This window comes from Dermacentor silvarum, chromosome 9, assembly GCF_013339745.2.
Source record: "Dermacentor silvarum isolate Dsil-2018 chromosome 9, BIME_Dsil_1.4, whole genome shotgun sequence".
NCBI classification, from domain to species: domain Eukaryota; kingdom Metazoa; phylum Arthropoda; class Arachnida; order Ixodida; family Ixodidae; genus Dermacentor; species Dermacentor silvarum.
The window spans coordinates 130,772,551-130,790,350 of NC_051162.1; the positions used below are offsets into that span (position 1 = coordinate 130,772,551).

Here is a 17,800-nt window from a genome sequence, read left to right on the forward strand (position 1 = left end):
GAGATGCCTTCATCTTGCAACCAATCTAAATAGGCTGCTGCGGCTGATGATGGTGATGAATTACCATGGTACAGTCAGCAGTGGTTTACTCAGTAGTTATGGTGACCGGAACAATGTTGTGTTGTGCAGAGCTGCAGGAGAGCCTGGTGTCCCTGTTGGTGCTCTTCTGTCGGCGCAGCCTTCAGTGCCCAGGACCTCGTGGCTTACATGGGTCTGCTCAAAGGAACTCAGTCAGCTTTTGTGAGTGCGCATTCCTTTGTGGTGGCGGTCTCGAAAATAGTAGTGGGCGCCCAAAGAGTGTTCTAGAGAACCAAAAGGTTTTGTAGGCAGCATCTTTTGGATTCCATAAGCTCCCAAATCTATGCATTTGCAAATTTTTTTCTCCCAATTGCCTTTCACTATGATAGCTGTCGCATTCGACAGAGCAGTGTATGTAGTGCTTCAGCTCGCCAGAGCACACAGTCTTCCTCAAAAGTTTTGAAACCACTTTGCGAGTGACAGGGTCTGCTTTTGGGCACTGTCGTAGGGATCCTATAAAATGCCTGGCATGCTTAAGGTTAGGGAAGTCTGGAGCACTGCCCCTATAAGTCTCTGGATTTTTGGAAAAAATGTCATCGGGCCCCAGTGGTTGGCCTGATGACGTTGACGAGCACTGCATGCAGTAGCTTTGAAGCCTTTTGAGTCTATACACCTGTAAACAGCTGCTTGCAACATTGGGAAGTTGTCGAAATAACAGATGATCATTCTGTGTGCTGCCACCCAGGGCCCTATACTGAAAGGTCTTCTGGCCCTCGCCAACTGCGGAGATCGTGGGCCGCAGTGCTGGCTGCAGTTCCCACCACTGGCAGCAGACGACGATGAGGTCATGCTCTTGCCCACACCACAACAGGTGCCTGACAGCCCAACTCGCATTTTTTGTTTCTAGCTTTTTCACTTTGCAGAAGGAAATTATCATCACTTTTGCATCTGCAGGATGAAGAAGAAGAAGAAGAAAGAGGCAGGCAGTTGGCCGATCTCCCGCATGGAGGGGCATCTAACCAGGCTGTGTTGGTGTTGCCGTTGGAAGATCATGGCGGCTGGTGTCCTCGTCGAGAAGGCTTCTCTCTGGCCTTCTGGCTTGCCCTGCGCTGGAGCTCGGTCCTTGGTTAGCATTTGGAGTCTTTCATATAAGTGCACAGTCTGCAGCACAAGTGAGCATGGACCTCTGAGGCAGTGTGCAAAATATGACTGTCTATCTCTTCTTTCATCTGACTCTAGTGAATTTGGTAGACACTGCGGTATGAAAAACAGCAGTCTGCTGGCGTTGCTTAGAAGAAAATGACAATCAACAGTAGACTCTCCTTAAATGGAACTTTGGTGAGCTGAATTCTCTGATAAAGGAACATTTCAAATGACATATTGTTCAATTTGAATAGAAATTGGGCTACTTAGTTATGTTGAACTTGGAAGATCTCACGTCCTTACTGAATGGTAATATGGTAGTGGTCACGGATGTTCCTCACACTTGGATTCTAGCAAAGAAGCCAGAATATAAGGTATCGCAGCACAATGAGCTTTCTAAAGTATAATCGCAGGTGCAGCATTGAGAGGTATAACTTGATGCATTAAAGAACAGGTCTGATGGCCTTTGAGTAACCGATATCTTACCTGGAACTTTTGGAGGACATATTGCACATTGTACAGATGACCAGCAGCTTCTTGAAATAATTAGATAGCAAAGATAGCAAATTAAATAGCGAAGGAAACAATTTGTGGGTGGCTGGTGTGATGAGATGAACGAATTTGCTGGTACAGGTTAGATGCAGCTGACGTGACACACTGGCAATGTGAGGACATTATAAGACGATGGACATGTTCCGGCAGTGAAACGTAATGTGGCTGGTTGGGACTAGATGACACTGGTCATTGATGGCATTGGCTTTTCTTTCTCAGGCCACGAAGGCAGCTCCCGACTGCACCTGGTGTCCCTGGGCTGCGGCCCGTTCCTGTGCGAGCTGTGGGCTGAGGACGTGGAGAAGGGCACGGTGTCCCTGTGGCTGACGCAGGATGGCGCCAGCGTAGCAGAGAGTGCCGCCTGCAATGCTGCCTCCCAATGCAGCTTCGAGAGGGTGCTGGCGGGCCATGGTTGGCACCACTTCGCCCTCGCCTACCACGAACATGTGCCGCGAAGCACTCATGAGACGGGCTGTTATGCTTCGGTTAGTACTTTAAAGCATTGTAAGGGTCTGTAATCAAAAGGTGACAATTTCATGTGACACTGCCTGTTCTGACTGTGTATGGGGTGAGTAACTCTTACGCTGCCTTGGGCTCCCTAGTACTCAGGTGAACTTGCAGCATTATGTGTAGCGTGATTTCATTACAGAAACTTCAGTTCCCTTCTTATGACACAGTACAACTTAGTCTTTGATTCCTGTAATAGTTCTGCAATGGACACCACGTTACAAGATGTTACCAAGTGCTGCTGTTATCAGCTTCGTCTCCGCTATTCACCTACTGTGATAGCCCAGTGGCTATGGCATTGTGGTGCAGAGCTCGATGTCACAGGTTTGACCCCAGCCATGGCAGCTGCATTTTGATGGAGGCGAAATGCAGAACTTGTGTACTTAAATTTAGGTGCACATTAAGCCCAGTTGGTCAAAATTTATCTGGGAGGCCCCTAATACGGTGTGCCTCATAATCAGAATCATCATAATCAGATCATGATTCTAACATAAAAAAAAAAACTCTATTCCAGCATTTTGCAAGCAGTAGTTTTTACACATCAAACTAAAGCTCACCATTGCCTGACTTGTAGAAAAAGAATTCAGGTCACTCGGTGTTCATGGACTGCTAGTTGCATGACTACTGAAATGTCTATGCCTATGTAGCCTATGTCCTACATGCCTCGTCATATGGTCACTGTTGTCCTTTGAATCCGGTGCAGGTGACATTAACAGTCGACGGTCGTCACAGTCGTTCCTGGCACCTGCCCCTGGAAGGACAGGGTGGTGACAGTTGCTTGCACCAGCCAGGACCGATGCTTCTGATTGGCCAGAGCGCAGGCACCGGCACGTCGGTGGCTCTGGTCGGCGGTGGTGTGTCGTGGAGCCTGGGAAACCTGCTCCTCTTCCGAGGTGTGTTGCTCGCCCTTTACTAGCCTAGCTTCAAAAATGCATCAAAGGAGAAATTAAACGAATGCTGACATGACATTCCGACTTGGAATTTCTTGTAGTAAATAAGATCCAAACCTGCTAAACCATAGAAAAAAAGCTGATAAGTGCCAGAGCACCCTAATAAATTTACCAGAATAGCAGGAGCGTATGCGTTTGGACTGGTTAGTATGTGACTTGAGCAGAAACAACGCAAAGGAACAGGATATAAGAAAGGGACAGACAAGGACGCTAACAACCAAATGTTTATTCATTAAAGCAGCAAATGCAGTTAAACCTCATAACAAACTCCAATGTAACGAAATTCTCGATAGAACAAAGTATTTAACTTTTTATAACTGCTTGTCCATAGTACACACACCATGTATTTTTAACTTTAATAGTGTGTTTATACATCATTTCAGTATAACAAAATTTCATTGCGGCTGCGAAGGAGAATACTAAGGCAATAAATGGAAACTGCTGCTGTCACAGGGGATGAAATTGTTGAATTACAAGTGGCTGCTGGCGAATGCACCTTCTGTATTGCACGCCGCGTGAAGAGACCAGTCGCTGAAGTGAAGCAGCAAGATTCTCTCGCGCCATGTTCCTAAAAAGTCTATGCGTGATAAGATCCTGTGGCGTCGTATGTCGGGGGTACGAGGGTGACCCTGTGGGGATTGAGGGAGGCGCCGGTGCCATTGCGCGGGCTTCACCTGTTCTGCCATCCCTCGCCGGTCCCCGCTCGCTCCCAACTGGTTCCAGCGGTGGCGCTCCACACGCAGTGGTATGCGGTGAGGGCGGCGCGTTGACGTCACTGCGTGGCCGCACGTTGGCTGCTAGTTACTGAACGTGGCTCTCTTATCTCCGGGACCGGCGCAGGGTACGTACATGCTTTCCTCTCCTCTGCCGACACCTTTGTGACTAGAACTTGAGCTCGTGCACGGCGCCTTTGCCCGTGCGAGGAGCGCGCACTTTGTGCTGATCCTTTCCCGACGCGAAGCCGACGAGCGGTGCCTAGTGCTCGCTGCGAGGTCATACCACGCCGAACCGCACTTGCTGAAAGCCAAAGCTGAAGGAGATTGCCAGAGTTCTCGCGAGTTGACCCATTGGTTATCGCCAGAGCAAGTAGCATAGCCGCCGGGACTTTTCCTAGCGGCGGGTCCCAGCTTCAGCCTGTGCTCTCGCAGTGACGTGCTATAGGCGCCCGCTATTGTATTTTCGCCCTTGGTGCGGGACTCCTTTGGTTCCCCACCGTGCAGGCGTTTGTGCAGTGCTGGTGCCGACGGATTCAATAAACGGTTTCTGTTAACTCAGGGCATTACTGTGTTTTTGCATGCATCGCTTGGTAGCCCCTTGCGGCCTGAGCTCGCGCGTATCGGTGCTGGAGGCAACGAGTGACGCGGCCCTGTGGCTCGCTAAGCTCGAACCCGCGGTAGTTGGTCTTCTGTGAGACACTAAGAACCCACAACCCGAAAAGAATGGTGGTTTGATGCGCACTGTCTTTTCACGCGAATGGATGGGTGGGCGAGTGCATGTTAACATGATTCAAGTGCGTGGTAGGGTGGGAAGGGGTGGGGCGAGTGGGAGGCAGGTGAGCACGAGCAGCTGAGCGTATACACAGCCCGCACGCCCTATGTTGGAAGTAACCTGCAGTCTGTGCAAAGCTTGGGAGAGTCAAGATGGCCGTGGCTTCTTGTGCACTGTCTTCTTATGCATTTAGCGCTGGAGGTTGTGTAATTGAGAGTTTTGAATATGCATTGAAGTAAGAGACAAGTGAAGCGTTAGCTCCCAATGCATATTGAGTCATGATTAGTACACAACCGTGTGGTTGATGCAATCATACAGCATTGGTGCATTAGCTTGCCTGGTGCGCGCCAGCCAAGCCAAGTTGTTGGCCATATCGTGCACGCACATCCAAAATGTATCATTCAAGTTACTCTTTCTGACGGTTTGGCAGCTTTACTACCAGAGTGCATACTTTGCGTTGTGAGGGAACAAATGTTCGCTTTGTTGTAACTGATATTGTCTTATCTATCATTCTCACTCTCGTTATAGCAGTAGAATGGTAACTAAAATAAACAATCAATGTCAACCAAATTCAGTGTCAATCAATGCCAATCAAATCAAAGTCAACAAAATTTTATAAGAACTGAAATTTGGGCGAGATTGTAAGAATTCGTACTTGACTTAATGTGCAAAAAATTAGGACACAAGAAGGAAGACCAAACAGCACGAGCGCTACTTCAAACTAAAGGTAAAAATTTTATAGTAACTTCATTATGTCCGTATTCAGTATAATCAAGGTTTGACTATAGCAGTTCTCTTCATTGTCTCTGCCCTTTTTAAATGTGATGGCACTTTTTTGAAGAACTCCACCGGAATGTGTGTGTTGTTGTTGCAGGCTCTTGCCTTGGATCAGCCGAATGCCTAGCTCTCTACTCGAGAGGTGCTGATGCAGTCGTGCCCACTTCCTGCCTCCTGAGCGAAGATGAAGAGTCGGCTAGAGTCGACATCAGCCCTGGACTGGTGCGCAAGGGTTCCCTCAAGAAGAAGTGGCTTGGGCCCAGCAAATTCCGGGAAGTGCTGGCTGCGTTGGAGGTGTGTAACTATGGACTTATGCGACCTTTTGGCCTTTTTTACAAAATAATGTTGTAGCGTTTGGTTGTGATTTATAAGTCATGTGCTGTATTGGTTGTGACAGATATTGTGGCCAATGACTTTGGCTAAGTTTAGATTGCTTCTCGGAAAGGAAGTGTTCGCACATGGGGCTTTCCATGCTCTGTCTAAATGCATCTTCTGGGATAGGAGAAGTACCATGCTGTTATGCTGTCTGTGTAATATGCCTGATGATACAGTAAAAAACTGTAGTCATTTCTGGTCCTGCAAATATTCTCCAGGTAGCTTGCTTATAACTCTATCGCAATTTTTTTTTTTTTTTTTTTGTCTGGCTTGCATTTGCCTTGAAATTATTGACGGGAAACACCTTCTTTCCTTCCTTTCTTTATTAGGATGAGCTCATGGTGTGGTTCTCACCTCAAAGGAGTGACTCCTTTGTCAGTTATCCACACAGCTCGCAGGCCTTTTCATCATTCCTGGCTGCATCCAAGTAAGTGAGCACCTACTTGTGTGACTTTTGTTGTGTGAGCTGCCTACAATTAATTAAACTAGATCAACAGGATTGTATGTAAGTGGTCGACAAGTGCTTTCTTGGAAGTTCATGTTATTGGCTATGTCATGCAGAATGTGCTGGTTCTTGTTGAATTACTGATGCTAAGGGATGCTATGTTTGGTCAGTCTTTAATTAAGAGCATGTGCTTAGGAGATGGGCCGCATACTTGTGCAAGCCACTTCCTTTTGCCATGGAAGAGTGTTCAGGTGTGTTTCCGTGACTAGGACTCTCATGGCAACCAGAGCATGGGAGCAGAACAAATGTCGGTCATGGCAGTGCATCTGAAGCTAGTGCGATTCCTCAAAAATGTAGTTTTCAAGCATGTGAAAGTTTTGCCTTCACTTTCAGTGTTGCTTTCAGTGTTAGCCACTATACAGTTTTAAGAGATGAAAGGGTGTACATAAGTAAAATATATGCGAATATGCAGCACATGTGGACGTTGGATCTTGAGGACACTATTCACTGAATATTTCTTGTCAGGATTCCTTTAATTCAACTGCTGACATCATTCTCACATCATTTGGAAAATGTTTGATGTGGCTGATCCCAGGATCTTGTCAATGCTCACGCCATTGCTGTTTATTTGTGAAAGACAGGACCATCTATTGTTCTCTGTGAAAGCAGTCGATGTCAGAGGAAAATTTCACTCGCGACAAAATAAATTTTATTGCTTGTATGTAGCTGCTAAGTTGATTATTCATTTTTATGTGTATTGTTCATCAGGAAGCGCAAGCGAAGCGGACTTCCGCAGTCCAAGGCAGCGCAACGGCTCTCGCCTGTCCAACTGCAATGGCAAAGGCAGCTCCATCATGCAGCAGCCAGCCTTGGAGGCCCCGGTCTTTTCCTGTTCCTTCTGGCTAGGGTATGCAAGAGCTGTCCACCATGGCAGTTTCTTTGTTATTGTTTTCATTGCAACACCTAATCAAATCAAACAAAATGAAAGCTCTGTTTTCGACACCAAATGTAGAGGAATGCAGTCAAAAAGCCGCAATCAGCTTGACGAAGGACATTGCTCCGTAAACACGGCAAGTGGGGCATGCAAATACAGTAGCCGACCAATTTTCCGGACCTCACGGGGACAGAAAAATAGTCCGGAAAATCGAACAGTCCAAAAAATCGAACGGGCCGAAAAAGTCGTTTACCTTAAAAAAAAGAAAAAAATGAGCGTCTTAGGAAAATTTCTAATGCCCTGCCTTATTGCTTGGAAGCGATCAGAATTGCATAGTTTTGCGAAAGAGTGACATCGTCTCCGTATACAGTCGACAAGAGTGTCGCCGTGTTGGCAATCTCCGTTGGTGGAGATCGCCGAGGAGATCGAAGAAACGGGCCACGTTTCTTGTACCACTTGGCTCTCGCGAAGGCACAGGAGATGGCACCGATCAAATGCGAAGTCGTTCAAAGAGGTTCATTCAAGAGCAGCACATGCCTCCATGCCAGTGATCCAAGTTGGTGTGAGAAAAAGTTGTGGAAACATAGTAGGTGGGAACGTCGGAAACGTTCAGTATCTTAAGGGTTAACGTTAACTTCTTGCATCTCTTCACAGGTAGTGGAGTGCACAACAGAAGACGGCCCCCAGGCAGCTGCTCTGGAGTTGGCCCTGGGCATGCTGGGGCAGCCCAGTGCGACCTGGGGCACACCCAGAATCCTGGTGGGTGCAAGTGAGGCGCTCAATCTTCTGGGGCAGCTGGTCGAGAATCAACGATGGGCGGCCGATTCACCACGCTGCCTCCTGGTGAGCTTAACCTTTAAGTCACCTGCGTGTTAAGTGCGACAACAACCAGCGTTTTTATCATCACTCTCAGCTTAATTAAGTCGGCTGCAAGACTGCAGAATGTATACAGAATAATCGGCTGCAGAATATACGAATAGGCATGTTGGTAATTAATCTATATTTTAAGTTACGCAGCACAAACAGAAATATGAGGTTTGACATGACAAGGATGAAGTGCATGTTACAAGATTTAATTGCCATGGGGTGCAAATAGACACTAATGCCTTTGGACCTCTTGCAGTGCTGTTTAATTATGCTAAGTCCTGTGATAAAAGCATACAGTGCAGTATTGACACTGTGCCATCTGATTAGCTGTTACTATGACCCAAGTCCCAGCTTGAGCTTTTGGATCTTTGTTGGTTTCTGATCATTTTAACTCCCTGAGATTTGGAATAGTGCCATAGGCCAGTTAGGTCAATTCAACAATACTACATTACAATACTGTACTTCCGGGTGTTGGAACCAAGCCTGTAGCAGAATGAAAGGGGCACTAACTTGGAAATTGTCAATGAATGTGTTGTTTGTGGTGGCGCAAACATGGTGATTGTCGATTAATGTATTTTGCGTGCATGATGCAGGCGGCGGTGAACGCGTGCAGCAGCCGTCCCCTGCTGCAGTGGGATGGGGAAGGCAGCGTGGAGGCAGTACGACACCCGACGGGCCAGGAGCCACTGCTTGTGTGGCCCCAGCTGGCTGGCACGCTCCTCGAGCACTGGCGGCCGGGACCTGGGCGGCGACGCCTCCTGGGTGCCATGTGGGCACTACTGCGCGAGCGTCACCCGCACCGGGACCACAACCTGGCACAGGCGGCGCCCCTGCTGGGTTCCCTGCTGGTCGCACTCAGGGTGAGGAAGTGAGGCTGCAGAAATGATCCCTGGGGTTTCTTCATTGGCCTGTTTCAGAGATGTTGCTTTGATTGCATGCGGATTGGCTTGGATTAGAAAATTACGGCAGGTAATGTTAAAAGAGAGAGAAGACAGCAGTGTGGATTAGAGAGCAAACAGGTCTAGCTGGTATTCTGGTTTGTTATTAAAAAAAGGAGGGAGTTAGGCAAGTCATGTAATGTATAGAGAAGTTAACTGAATGTATAGAGAAGTTAACGAGAAGTTAACTGGTGTAAAAAAATTATGCCAAGGGAAGTGACTGGGCCCTTTATCCTCTGCTGTTCTCAACTGCATTTGTTGAGGACGATAGAGGATCATAGCGGGATGATAAGATTAGGGAATCTGCAGGCATAATAAAAATGGAATTGGCTGATGTAAGATAGAGATAGAAGATCGATGGGAGAAGCCTTTGTCCTGTAGTGGGAATAAATTGGGCTTATACTAGTGAATAAAATGGTTCTAAGATGGTTATCGATTCTCATATAATTCCCATTGAACGTTGTCATGTGGTCTTCCTCTGCAGCGCCTGCTTGTGGATGAGAGTCAGGGGAGCCTGGGACCCCCTGGCACCCTGCCACTGGTCCTCAAGCTCCTAGGCGCTCTGGTACCAGCAGCTGGGGAATTGGCGCAGCGGTTCAGTGCATGCCTCGACCTGTTACTGCTGCTTCACCGCGCTGCCAATGCCCATGTGGCCCAGGGACGCTCCGCCTTCTACTCCTTGCCTCCGCAAGACTGTGCTCCAACTTTTGCAGGTCAGGCATGTGCCACTTAAAAGTCACACCAACAGTGGACTTCTGTTAAATCAGTTCTTGTTGTACATGCCATGATGTGTCTCATCAGCACTCACATCTCGCTACTGAGCAGGGCTTTGTGTGCTATTCCTGGTAGCTGCAGCCGCATTTCGTTAGTGGCTCTGAGGCCAAGATCCGGGATCTGCAATCTGTACACCTTCAGCTCTAGCACTAGTACAGGTACCAGTTTACCACCAGTGCTGCTGGTAAGAGTTTGAGCTTACACTACAAACTGATGCCTATTTCGGGGCTACATTGTTGAGTTTGATGGAATACCGTATGGGTCAGGTAAAATAATTAGGAAAAGCAGGTCACTGACCATAGTTGAAACAAATTAAGTGATGTTTTGAAATTCGTATGGATCCTTTGTTCACGATCTTCATACGAGGGATCTGTGCAGATCGAAACATTGTTTTGTTGCTATGGTCAGTCAGCTGCTTCTTTCCTAACAACTATTTTTGGGCTGTGCCCATCTTAGGAAGTAATGTGAATCATACTTTCCACACAGTATCATTGGACTTTTGTTCCAGGCTCATGCGATGCAGCTGCCTGAGCAAACAGCTCATTAGTGCTGCATCATAAATTAGTGGCAGATCGTCAAGATTGAGCCAGTGCATAAAACAAACCACGACTCATGTCCTTCACAGTGTAGACGCAGCCTATAGGGGCAGCCTGACTTTTACAGCCCTGGCTCATGTCCTCGCTACTGTTAGTTATCAACTGTTACTGCAACTGTTAGTTATCAGCAGATGGCACAGACGGCACTGTTGCCCATGCACTTGCATGTTGTTATCAACAGATCTGAGCTCTCCATTTGCGACGACAGGTTTCTCTTGCAAGACCTGCACGTTATCTTCCTGTATCAGTGAATGTGGGCAGGTAAAGTGCTCGTGACTTCCTTACCTTCTCCTTTCCTGTGCAGTTTACCTTTCCGATTATTTTTTCACTGCTTGCCTATTTTTAGCATAGCAAGGCATGATGGAATGTGTGCAGAGTACCTGTCATTGTATGGCCTTACGTTAGGCTTGGTACTCCTAGTAGCACTGTGTATAACCAACTTTAAGAACATGAGTTACGTCATTCCTCTCTGAATGCATGTTAGATGAATAAGGTTCTTTTAAATTTGCCTAAATGACTGTTCACAAATGCAATGACAAACATAGTCATCAACACGAATGAAGTTATACAACAGGTAGCTGTCTTGAATGAAAATTTAAAAAATTTACGACAACAATCCTGGAAGGTCACTTTGAAACATTATACTCATTGTAATTGGTTTAACTGTTTGAGCATAGATTTGTTTTTAGTATGGTGATATGGCCTGGCAATCTCTATGCTGCCATTAATGCTTGATGCAACGTAGTGCAGGTTTTTCTATCGTGGAGACCAGTCGCACAGCTCCGTCATCGCTTGCATCGAGTCCACTATCGGGAAGCTTTGGCCATTTACTTGGGATGGTCTCGCGGTCAGCACCAAATGAGGGAATCAGGAAAGTCAAAGAACCTGGTAAGACTTACTTGCTATGATTGGCTCCTAAACTATTAGAACACTGACTACTGTGCCGGTGCTGTTGTCAGGGTATAGTTTTACTTCTGGAGCAACAGAATCGGCATTCAAGAGGTAATGCTTGTTGTATGCTAGATAATTGAAATAATGGTCTAGGTTTCAGGTCAGAAGAAATCTGCTCTAATGTCTATGCACTTGTTCTTATTTGATGCATGTGAATGCCTCTGTAGTGCATTGTTCCCAACTTAGTGAATGAAGCAGCAGATATAGTTGCCCCTTGTTTCACGATTGTGATGGGAAATGAAACATTAGCACTTAGATTTTTCTGAAGTTTTTCCTGTGGCTTGCATGAAGAACTCTGATTGCCTTGTTGCATGAGTACAGTTTTCTATCATGTAGTGCTCAGAAACCTAGGGCTCTAACTTTTCTCTACCATGCCTATGACACACCATATTGTGCTGACTGCATTATAGGTACGCACAGTAGAACGTCGATGTAACAAGCATGGATATAATGAATTATCAGATAGGACAAACTATATCTAAAATTTACTTGGTCATGCTTTACTTCAATAAGTATTATCCTGCTATAAACCATCCAGAAATATGGAATTTAACATGGTATTAGCTATACTGAAACAAGTTTTTACCTGCTGCGGTATCCTGGTGGCTATGGCATTGTGCTGCTGAGCTTGAGCTCACGGATTCAATCCATGCCGTGGCAGCCACATTTAGATGGGGGCGAAATACAAGAACGCTCACGTATACTTTGATTTAGGTGCAAGTTAAACTTCAGGGGGTCATAATCATATGGCCCATAAAAACCCAGAATTTAATTTAGTGAAGCAAGGTTTTGTTTTTACATGGGTCAAAATATGCGTTCTGGTAGCAGAAATGTAAAATTAAGTTACCGTACAATTTTTTGATGCCCGATATAATGAACATTGCATATAGCGAATATATTGATTATAATATTGATTATAATAATTTGATCGAATTAAACAAAGTTCAAAATAAAGGAAGCTATTGATGGAAGGCTACGTGCAGAGCTGCATTAGGCAGTGCACGTGCACATAGCTAACACATAAGTGACGAGTTCTGGAAGTGTGGCTTCACAGCAGTGCAGCGCTGCGCTGCCGTGAACTCACCTTTTGGCAAAATTTTATTACTGTGAAGCCGCACGTTAAGGCAAGATTCACATATAACCCGCACCCCAATTCAACTATCAATTGTTTTGAATATTTGGTGCGCCAAAATACGGTACTTGCAACAGGAGATGGCAGGAGCTGGCGTGTGGCTGCACTGCCAGGTCGGAGGTGTCGCCGCATGAGTTTGTGCTGCTGAGAGAGCACGGTTGGCGGCGGCATGGTATGTTTGAATTAACCATCGCAAACGCTTAAGCATTTGAATTACCTGACGTTTCCGCAGATGGAAATACACATAATTTTGACAGGACCACAATGTCCGTTCAGATAAATCGGAAGTTCGAATTAAGCAGGTTCGAATTAATGACATTCCACTGTGTATATACAGGGTGTCCCAGCTATCACGCAGCAGGATTAAAAAAAAAAAGGAACGGTGTTACGCAAAGCAAACCTAGTGCGTATTGTTTCCAGTGCAGTGGAGTAGCCGCCAGTATTTTTTTCGTTACTGAGATTCAATTAATTATTTGTAATTAATTATCTAACTCGAGAAGTACTGTCCTAATTATCAAAGTGTCAGTGAGAAAGTTGTAGAGCGACATGAAAAACTCCCGATAGAGCTTTCCGTAGCTCAATACGTGCTACATAAAAGTGTTTTTCCGAGCATGAAAGAAGCCCGTGAATACACGCAAAGTGCCTCGAGCGGCCAGTCGTGCGGCAATTCTGTGTGTATTCACGAGCTTCTTTCACACCCGGAAAACACATTTATGTAGAACGTATTGAGCAACAGAAAGTTGTATCGGGAGTTTTTCATGTTGCTCTACAACTTTCTCATTCATACTTTGATAATTAGGACAGTACTTCTCGATTTAGATAATTAATTACAATTACCTAATTAAATGTCAGTAACGAAAAAATTTGTGGCAGCTACTTCACTGTACAGGAAACAATACGCACTAGGTTTGCTTCGCGTAACGCCGTTCCTCTTTTTTAAAATCATGCTGTGTGATAGCTGGGACACCCTGTATATAAAAGAAGCATTTTGTGCATGTGCCTACTTTTTTGGTAGGAATGTTTTTCCTTTTTTCTTTTTTTGACTGTTTTCCTCTTGCGCTCAGATGCCCCAAAGATTGTCAAGGTTCGTCCCAATGCCGTGCCAGCCGAGCTGTACAACAGCCTCGACGGCAACAGCTTGGTCGACGCGAACTTGGCATCTGTTCATGGAGAGCTGCCTCTGCCATGCCCTGCCCTGGTCAAGCCAGGACCAAAGCCGACGGCCACTGAAGCATTGAGCTTGCTGCTCTCCGGAGAGATCGAAGCCAGTGGAAAAAGCCACGACAGGACTGATATGCAGCCCAGGGCTAGCTGCCCATTTGAGAGCAGCATTCGGCATCCCATGACGTCATCGCCTGTGCCCTTGTCACCCAATCCATGGGCAGAAATGGAAGAAGAGCAGGTGGATGTTGAGGACGACATGACTGGGCTCGTGCTAGGTAATCTAATTAGATAAAAGTATTTTCGTGAAAACGGCCAAGACCAGTTTAAGCTGATAAGTATTTTCAAAACTAAATTTTGTGTTAATTTCTAGGTAAGAGGTTGATTACTAGACGAGAAAAGGAAACCCAGACTTCCACATTTTGAATTTTGTGCTGAAACCCAGGTGCCAGTGTGCCAGTGTGATGTCGTACTTTTCAGAGTATTTTCTTGTATTTGGTTCGTTGTGGCGGCAGTAAATGTTATTGAGACTTGTTAAGTTTAGTCTTTGGCATATTTAGAATACGTTTTGACTATCTTCACTGATAAAAAAAAAAATTTAACTAGACCTGAGCAGATGCCGGCAAAATCAATGATGTCATGGCGTGCTGATGTAAGACTCCAAGAGGCCTGCATTTGGTTTGTCTCTTGTCTTTTTCCGGCTTACCAAGCCTCCTCTGACAGTAAGGGTGGCTTTTTGTTGGTATTGTTGAAGCGTAATCTACTAATTCAGCTCAACCTCTTTTTCTTACTAGAGACCCTTTAAGCTCGATTGCCAACTTGCTGGTGTTTTGCGTTCTACTAAGTAGTTTGAAAGTGTAGACAAGCGTGAATGTTACAAATGCTTCTCCTTGAACGAAAAATTAGCCGTCTGGCAGTTTCAAATAGGAATTTTTATTTCTTTGCGGAACCTTTGTTCAAATTTTGCACACCTACTATTTAAATTTTCTGGTCTGTTAGGAGTGTTCGAGGTGTTTTTTTATTACAATCAGCAACTTGATGTTCAGTCTTGCATATAAGTTGAGTTTGATGACCACAACCATCCTTTGAAGCCAATCTCATTGCAAACAAGAATTGTTGAGTCCAAAAGTTTGAAGGGCTTCTTTTGACTTGGTCACTGACCCTTCTCCCCGTTTTCTTGCACATGCATTTGCTTGATTCAGATGACTTTCGTTCTTAAATGCCTCTTCTGTGTAATCATCTAGCTTGCAATTGAGTTTTATGTGTAAAGCTTGCAGGTGATAGTGAGCTTCATCTAGTGCTACCTGACGCTATGTACAAATGATTTTCTTTAAAGCCATACCAATAAACACTAAATCTCAGGTTTAGGAGGGTAGTGTGTTCATACCTTTGTTAGTGAAGCAAAACTATTAGAGAGAAAGGTTATGAGCAGGTATAAATGGGCCAGTTATACTGCACTGAAAGGCCATAGGTCAGCTTGTATCAACTTTCTTATTTATTCACAGGTTTGATGGACTTGACCTATTGAACAATAATCTTGTTTTAGCGTAAAGCTTTTGAATTATGTGTTTAATTTACATTCGGGGACTTGTGTTGCTAGCTCTGTGCTAATAAAGTGCAATATACTTAGCTATTATGCAAATCAAAAAAGTACTCATGGCTAAATTGGATGTTTTTCTTCTTTTTTGTGTTGCAGCTGCAGCTTGTGTTTGTAACCTGCAGTCAGACTAGTAGTCATGAATATTTGTGCTGTCTGTTCTTTAAAACATGAAATGCAGGCCTCCTGAAGTTGCTGCAGGACATCTTGGCGGCGACTCCAGAAAATGTGGTTCGTGAGAAACTTGAACCCGTTGTTCAACTGGAGGCACTACTTATCTTGGCTCATAACGAGAACGCATTGGTTCGCAACCAGGTTCTGTGTGTAAGTATGACTTCTTGTACATCATGTGGCACAATCCCTACACTTTTCAAGCTACGTGCATTTTCTTTCGTGGCTGGTGTGAGATCCAACGTAGAATATGGGTGACATTTTTTTTTCGCTAGTTATCATATCAAAGATATCTAACTGTAAGACTAACCGTTGGAGCAAACTGCTAACACTTCTAATGAAATACACATTATTTTGGTGTGAAATGCAAAAACTGCATGTTTCTGCTACTACACATTAGCTAAGCATGTTATATGTTTCAACCTGTTTCACTTGTACAGTGCGGTCCACTCTTATTAAAGGGAACACAGGATTAGTATTCAAGCCAACAAGATTTTCATATTTCATCAGTTTTACTGGGAGTGATATGTTAGGCAGAGTATTGATAAACTATATTTCTCCAGGCCTCTTCATATCGAAGCTGAGCTCCAACCAGAGTTGGAATACTAATTAGACATTCCTTTTAAGAGTGCACCAGACTGTGCATACATTTGTGACATACGTTCTTCTCTTGTTGTGTTATGCAGTGCTTCAGGCTTTTTGTTCTCTTCTCTCTATGGACAGGAAGAATTAATTTTTGTTATTTATCTGTCTTCCTTCACTGAAATATCCTTTATAGTGTAAAGTGGGTTTCTGGTGTGACATCTGCTTGTACTAGACATGTGAGAGAAATTAGTTTCATGAAGCTCCTGTTTAGTAAGGTCAACAGTGCAGATGACGGGACAAGAGATATAAAAGCAGGACAGACGCACTCCTGTTCCTCTATCTGTTACCTTGTCGTCTGTGCTGTTCACCATGTTGACCAGAAACCAACTTCCAAGCTCAGAACTCTTAGCTTAGAGCTTAGAAGCCTGCTTCTAATTAAGCCTCGCTTAGAACTCTTATCTGTTTCGTAGGTTTTTGTGCTTGCTGTTGGAGTTGGGGATTTTATGAGAAAAATGGAGAGACCTGCATTGTAAAAAAATAGAACATGGAAGGACCTGTTTGCTGGCTTACCGACTTGGTAGTTCAAGCGTGATGAGGGAAGCCAAGGTGGTAACTGCTTCTCTTGTCGTAGGTGCTGGAGGTGTACCTTAGCAAGGTCTCTGGCGAGGTGGAGGCTCGCTTCCTCAAGGCACGAGGCTTTCAGCTGCTCGGTCTACAACTGGCCCAGTATCCGGCCACCGCGGCCTTGGTCCAGTCGTGCTGCCGGATCTTGCTGGGCCGGCCTCTGTATCTGGCCAGGTGAGCAGGCACTTGCAGATCTGACCTGTCGTATAAGTTGTCCTTGTCGGAGCCTAATCTTGAACTTACTGTACTTATTCTAATCAAGGCTGGTGTTGATTCTAGGCTGAAACCCGAAATTCCGAAGGTCAGAAAAAAAAAAAAGCTTTCCTCGAATCTAAGCTTAATGAAAAAAGGCACTGGACTGTAAAAGGAAATGCAACATTCTCATGATGTTGCACTTTTAGAATGCTTGCAATGTCAGATCAGCAAGAATTTCATCCCATGCCGTTACAACCCAGTTCCACTACCTGAATAAGTGAAGTAGACAGGCATCTCAACTTGTCCGAGAGATGCCTCAAACATTTGCGACCTTCCTCACCTTCAGCTGTATGATCTACATCGTTACAGACATTCCTGCTTCTCTTTGTGTTTTTTTTACACATTGTGGCATCGACCTTTCTGCAGTCAGTGATGTCCTATGGTTTCAGCCAAACCTCGTCCTCAAATTTAAGCCGACCCCCGACTTTAATATATTATTTTTTATGGAAAAGTATTGGCCGGCATTTGAGTATATATGGAATCTTGGGATGACATTGTGGAATGTATTTTAGTGATGTTATGCATTGCGTTGCAGCAGCGCAGTGGGCACACCTTGTTTACACCTGGCTTTTGTCTTGGGTGCCACCTGTGCAGAAAGATCCCACACGGCAGCGTGCCGGACCAGGCCTCGAACCGGGCGTCTGTCACCCTCCTGCTGTCACTTCTGCCCCGAACGGTGCATGATCCCATCCTGTGCTGCGGGACGCTTTCCCTGCTGCAACAGGTGCTTCACCAACACCTTTGTTTAGGGCTGCACAACAGCGCAGGCTATAGAGTCGAACTTGTGTTACGCTCAATCCTCAGTGCGGATTGCTACAATAAGAATCGAGAGATGGCACCACCATCCCTTGCAATGTTTCACACTGGCCAAGTGCTCCTACCGAGTCCTCCGCTTCCTACGTCACCGTAATCCTCCTCCTCCTCTGAGAATTTCGAGTAGAAGAAATATCAAATTTCTGT

The 17,800-nt window shown here is 45.3% G+C and overlaps 1 protein-coding gene across 1 annotated transcript in view; it reads left to right on the forward strand.

The window, feature by feature from the left end:
* The window catches only part of LOC119464316 (lysosomal-trafficking regulator-like), a 95,247-nt gene that overhangs the window by 18,186 nt on the left and 59,261 nt on the right, over positions 1-17,800 (forward strand). The window contains 17 exon segments of the mRNA XM_049656185.1: positions 130-182; positions 184-240; positions 764-889; positions 973-1,144; positions 1,933-2,198; positions 2,924-3,113; positions 5,533-5,729; positions 6,140-6,237; positions 7,024-7,162; positions 7,844-8,032; positions 8,650-8,916; positions 9,479-9,707; positions 11,115-11,252; positions 13,512-13,886; positions 15,387-15,529; positions 16,593-16,759; positions 17,435-17,564. Of these exon segments, the coding sequence (XP_049512142.1) occupies positions 130-182; positions 184-240; positions 764-889; positions 973-1,144; positions 1,933-2,198; positions 2,924-3,113; positions 5,533-5,729; positions 6,140-6,237; positions 7,024-7,162; positions 7,844-8,032; positions 8,650-8,916; positions 9,479-9,707; positions 11,115-11,252; positions 13,512-13,886; positions 15,387-15,529; positions 16,593-16,759; positions 17,435-17,564 (2,936 nt within the window).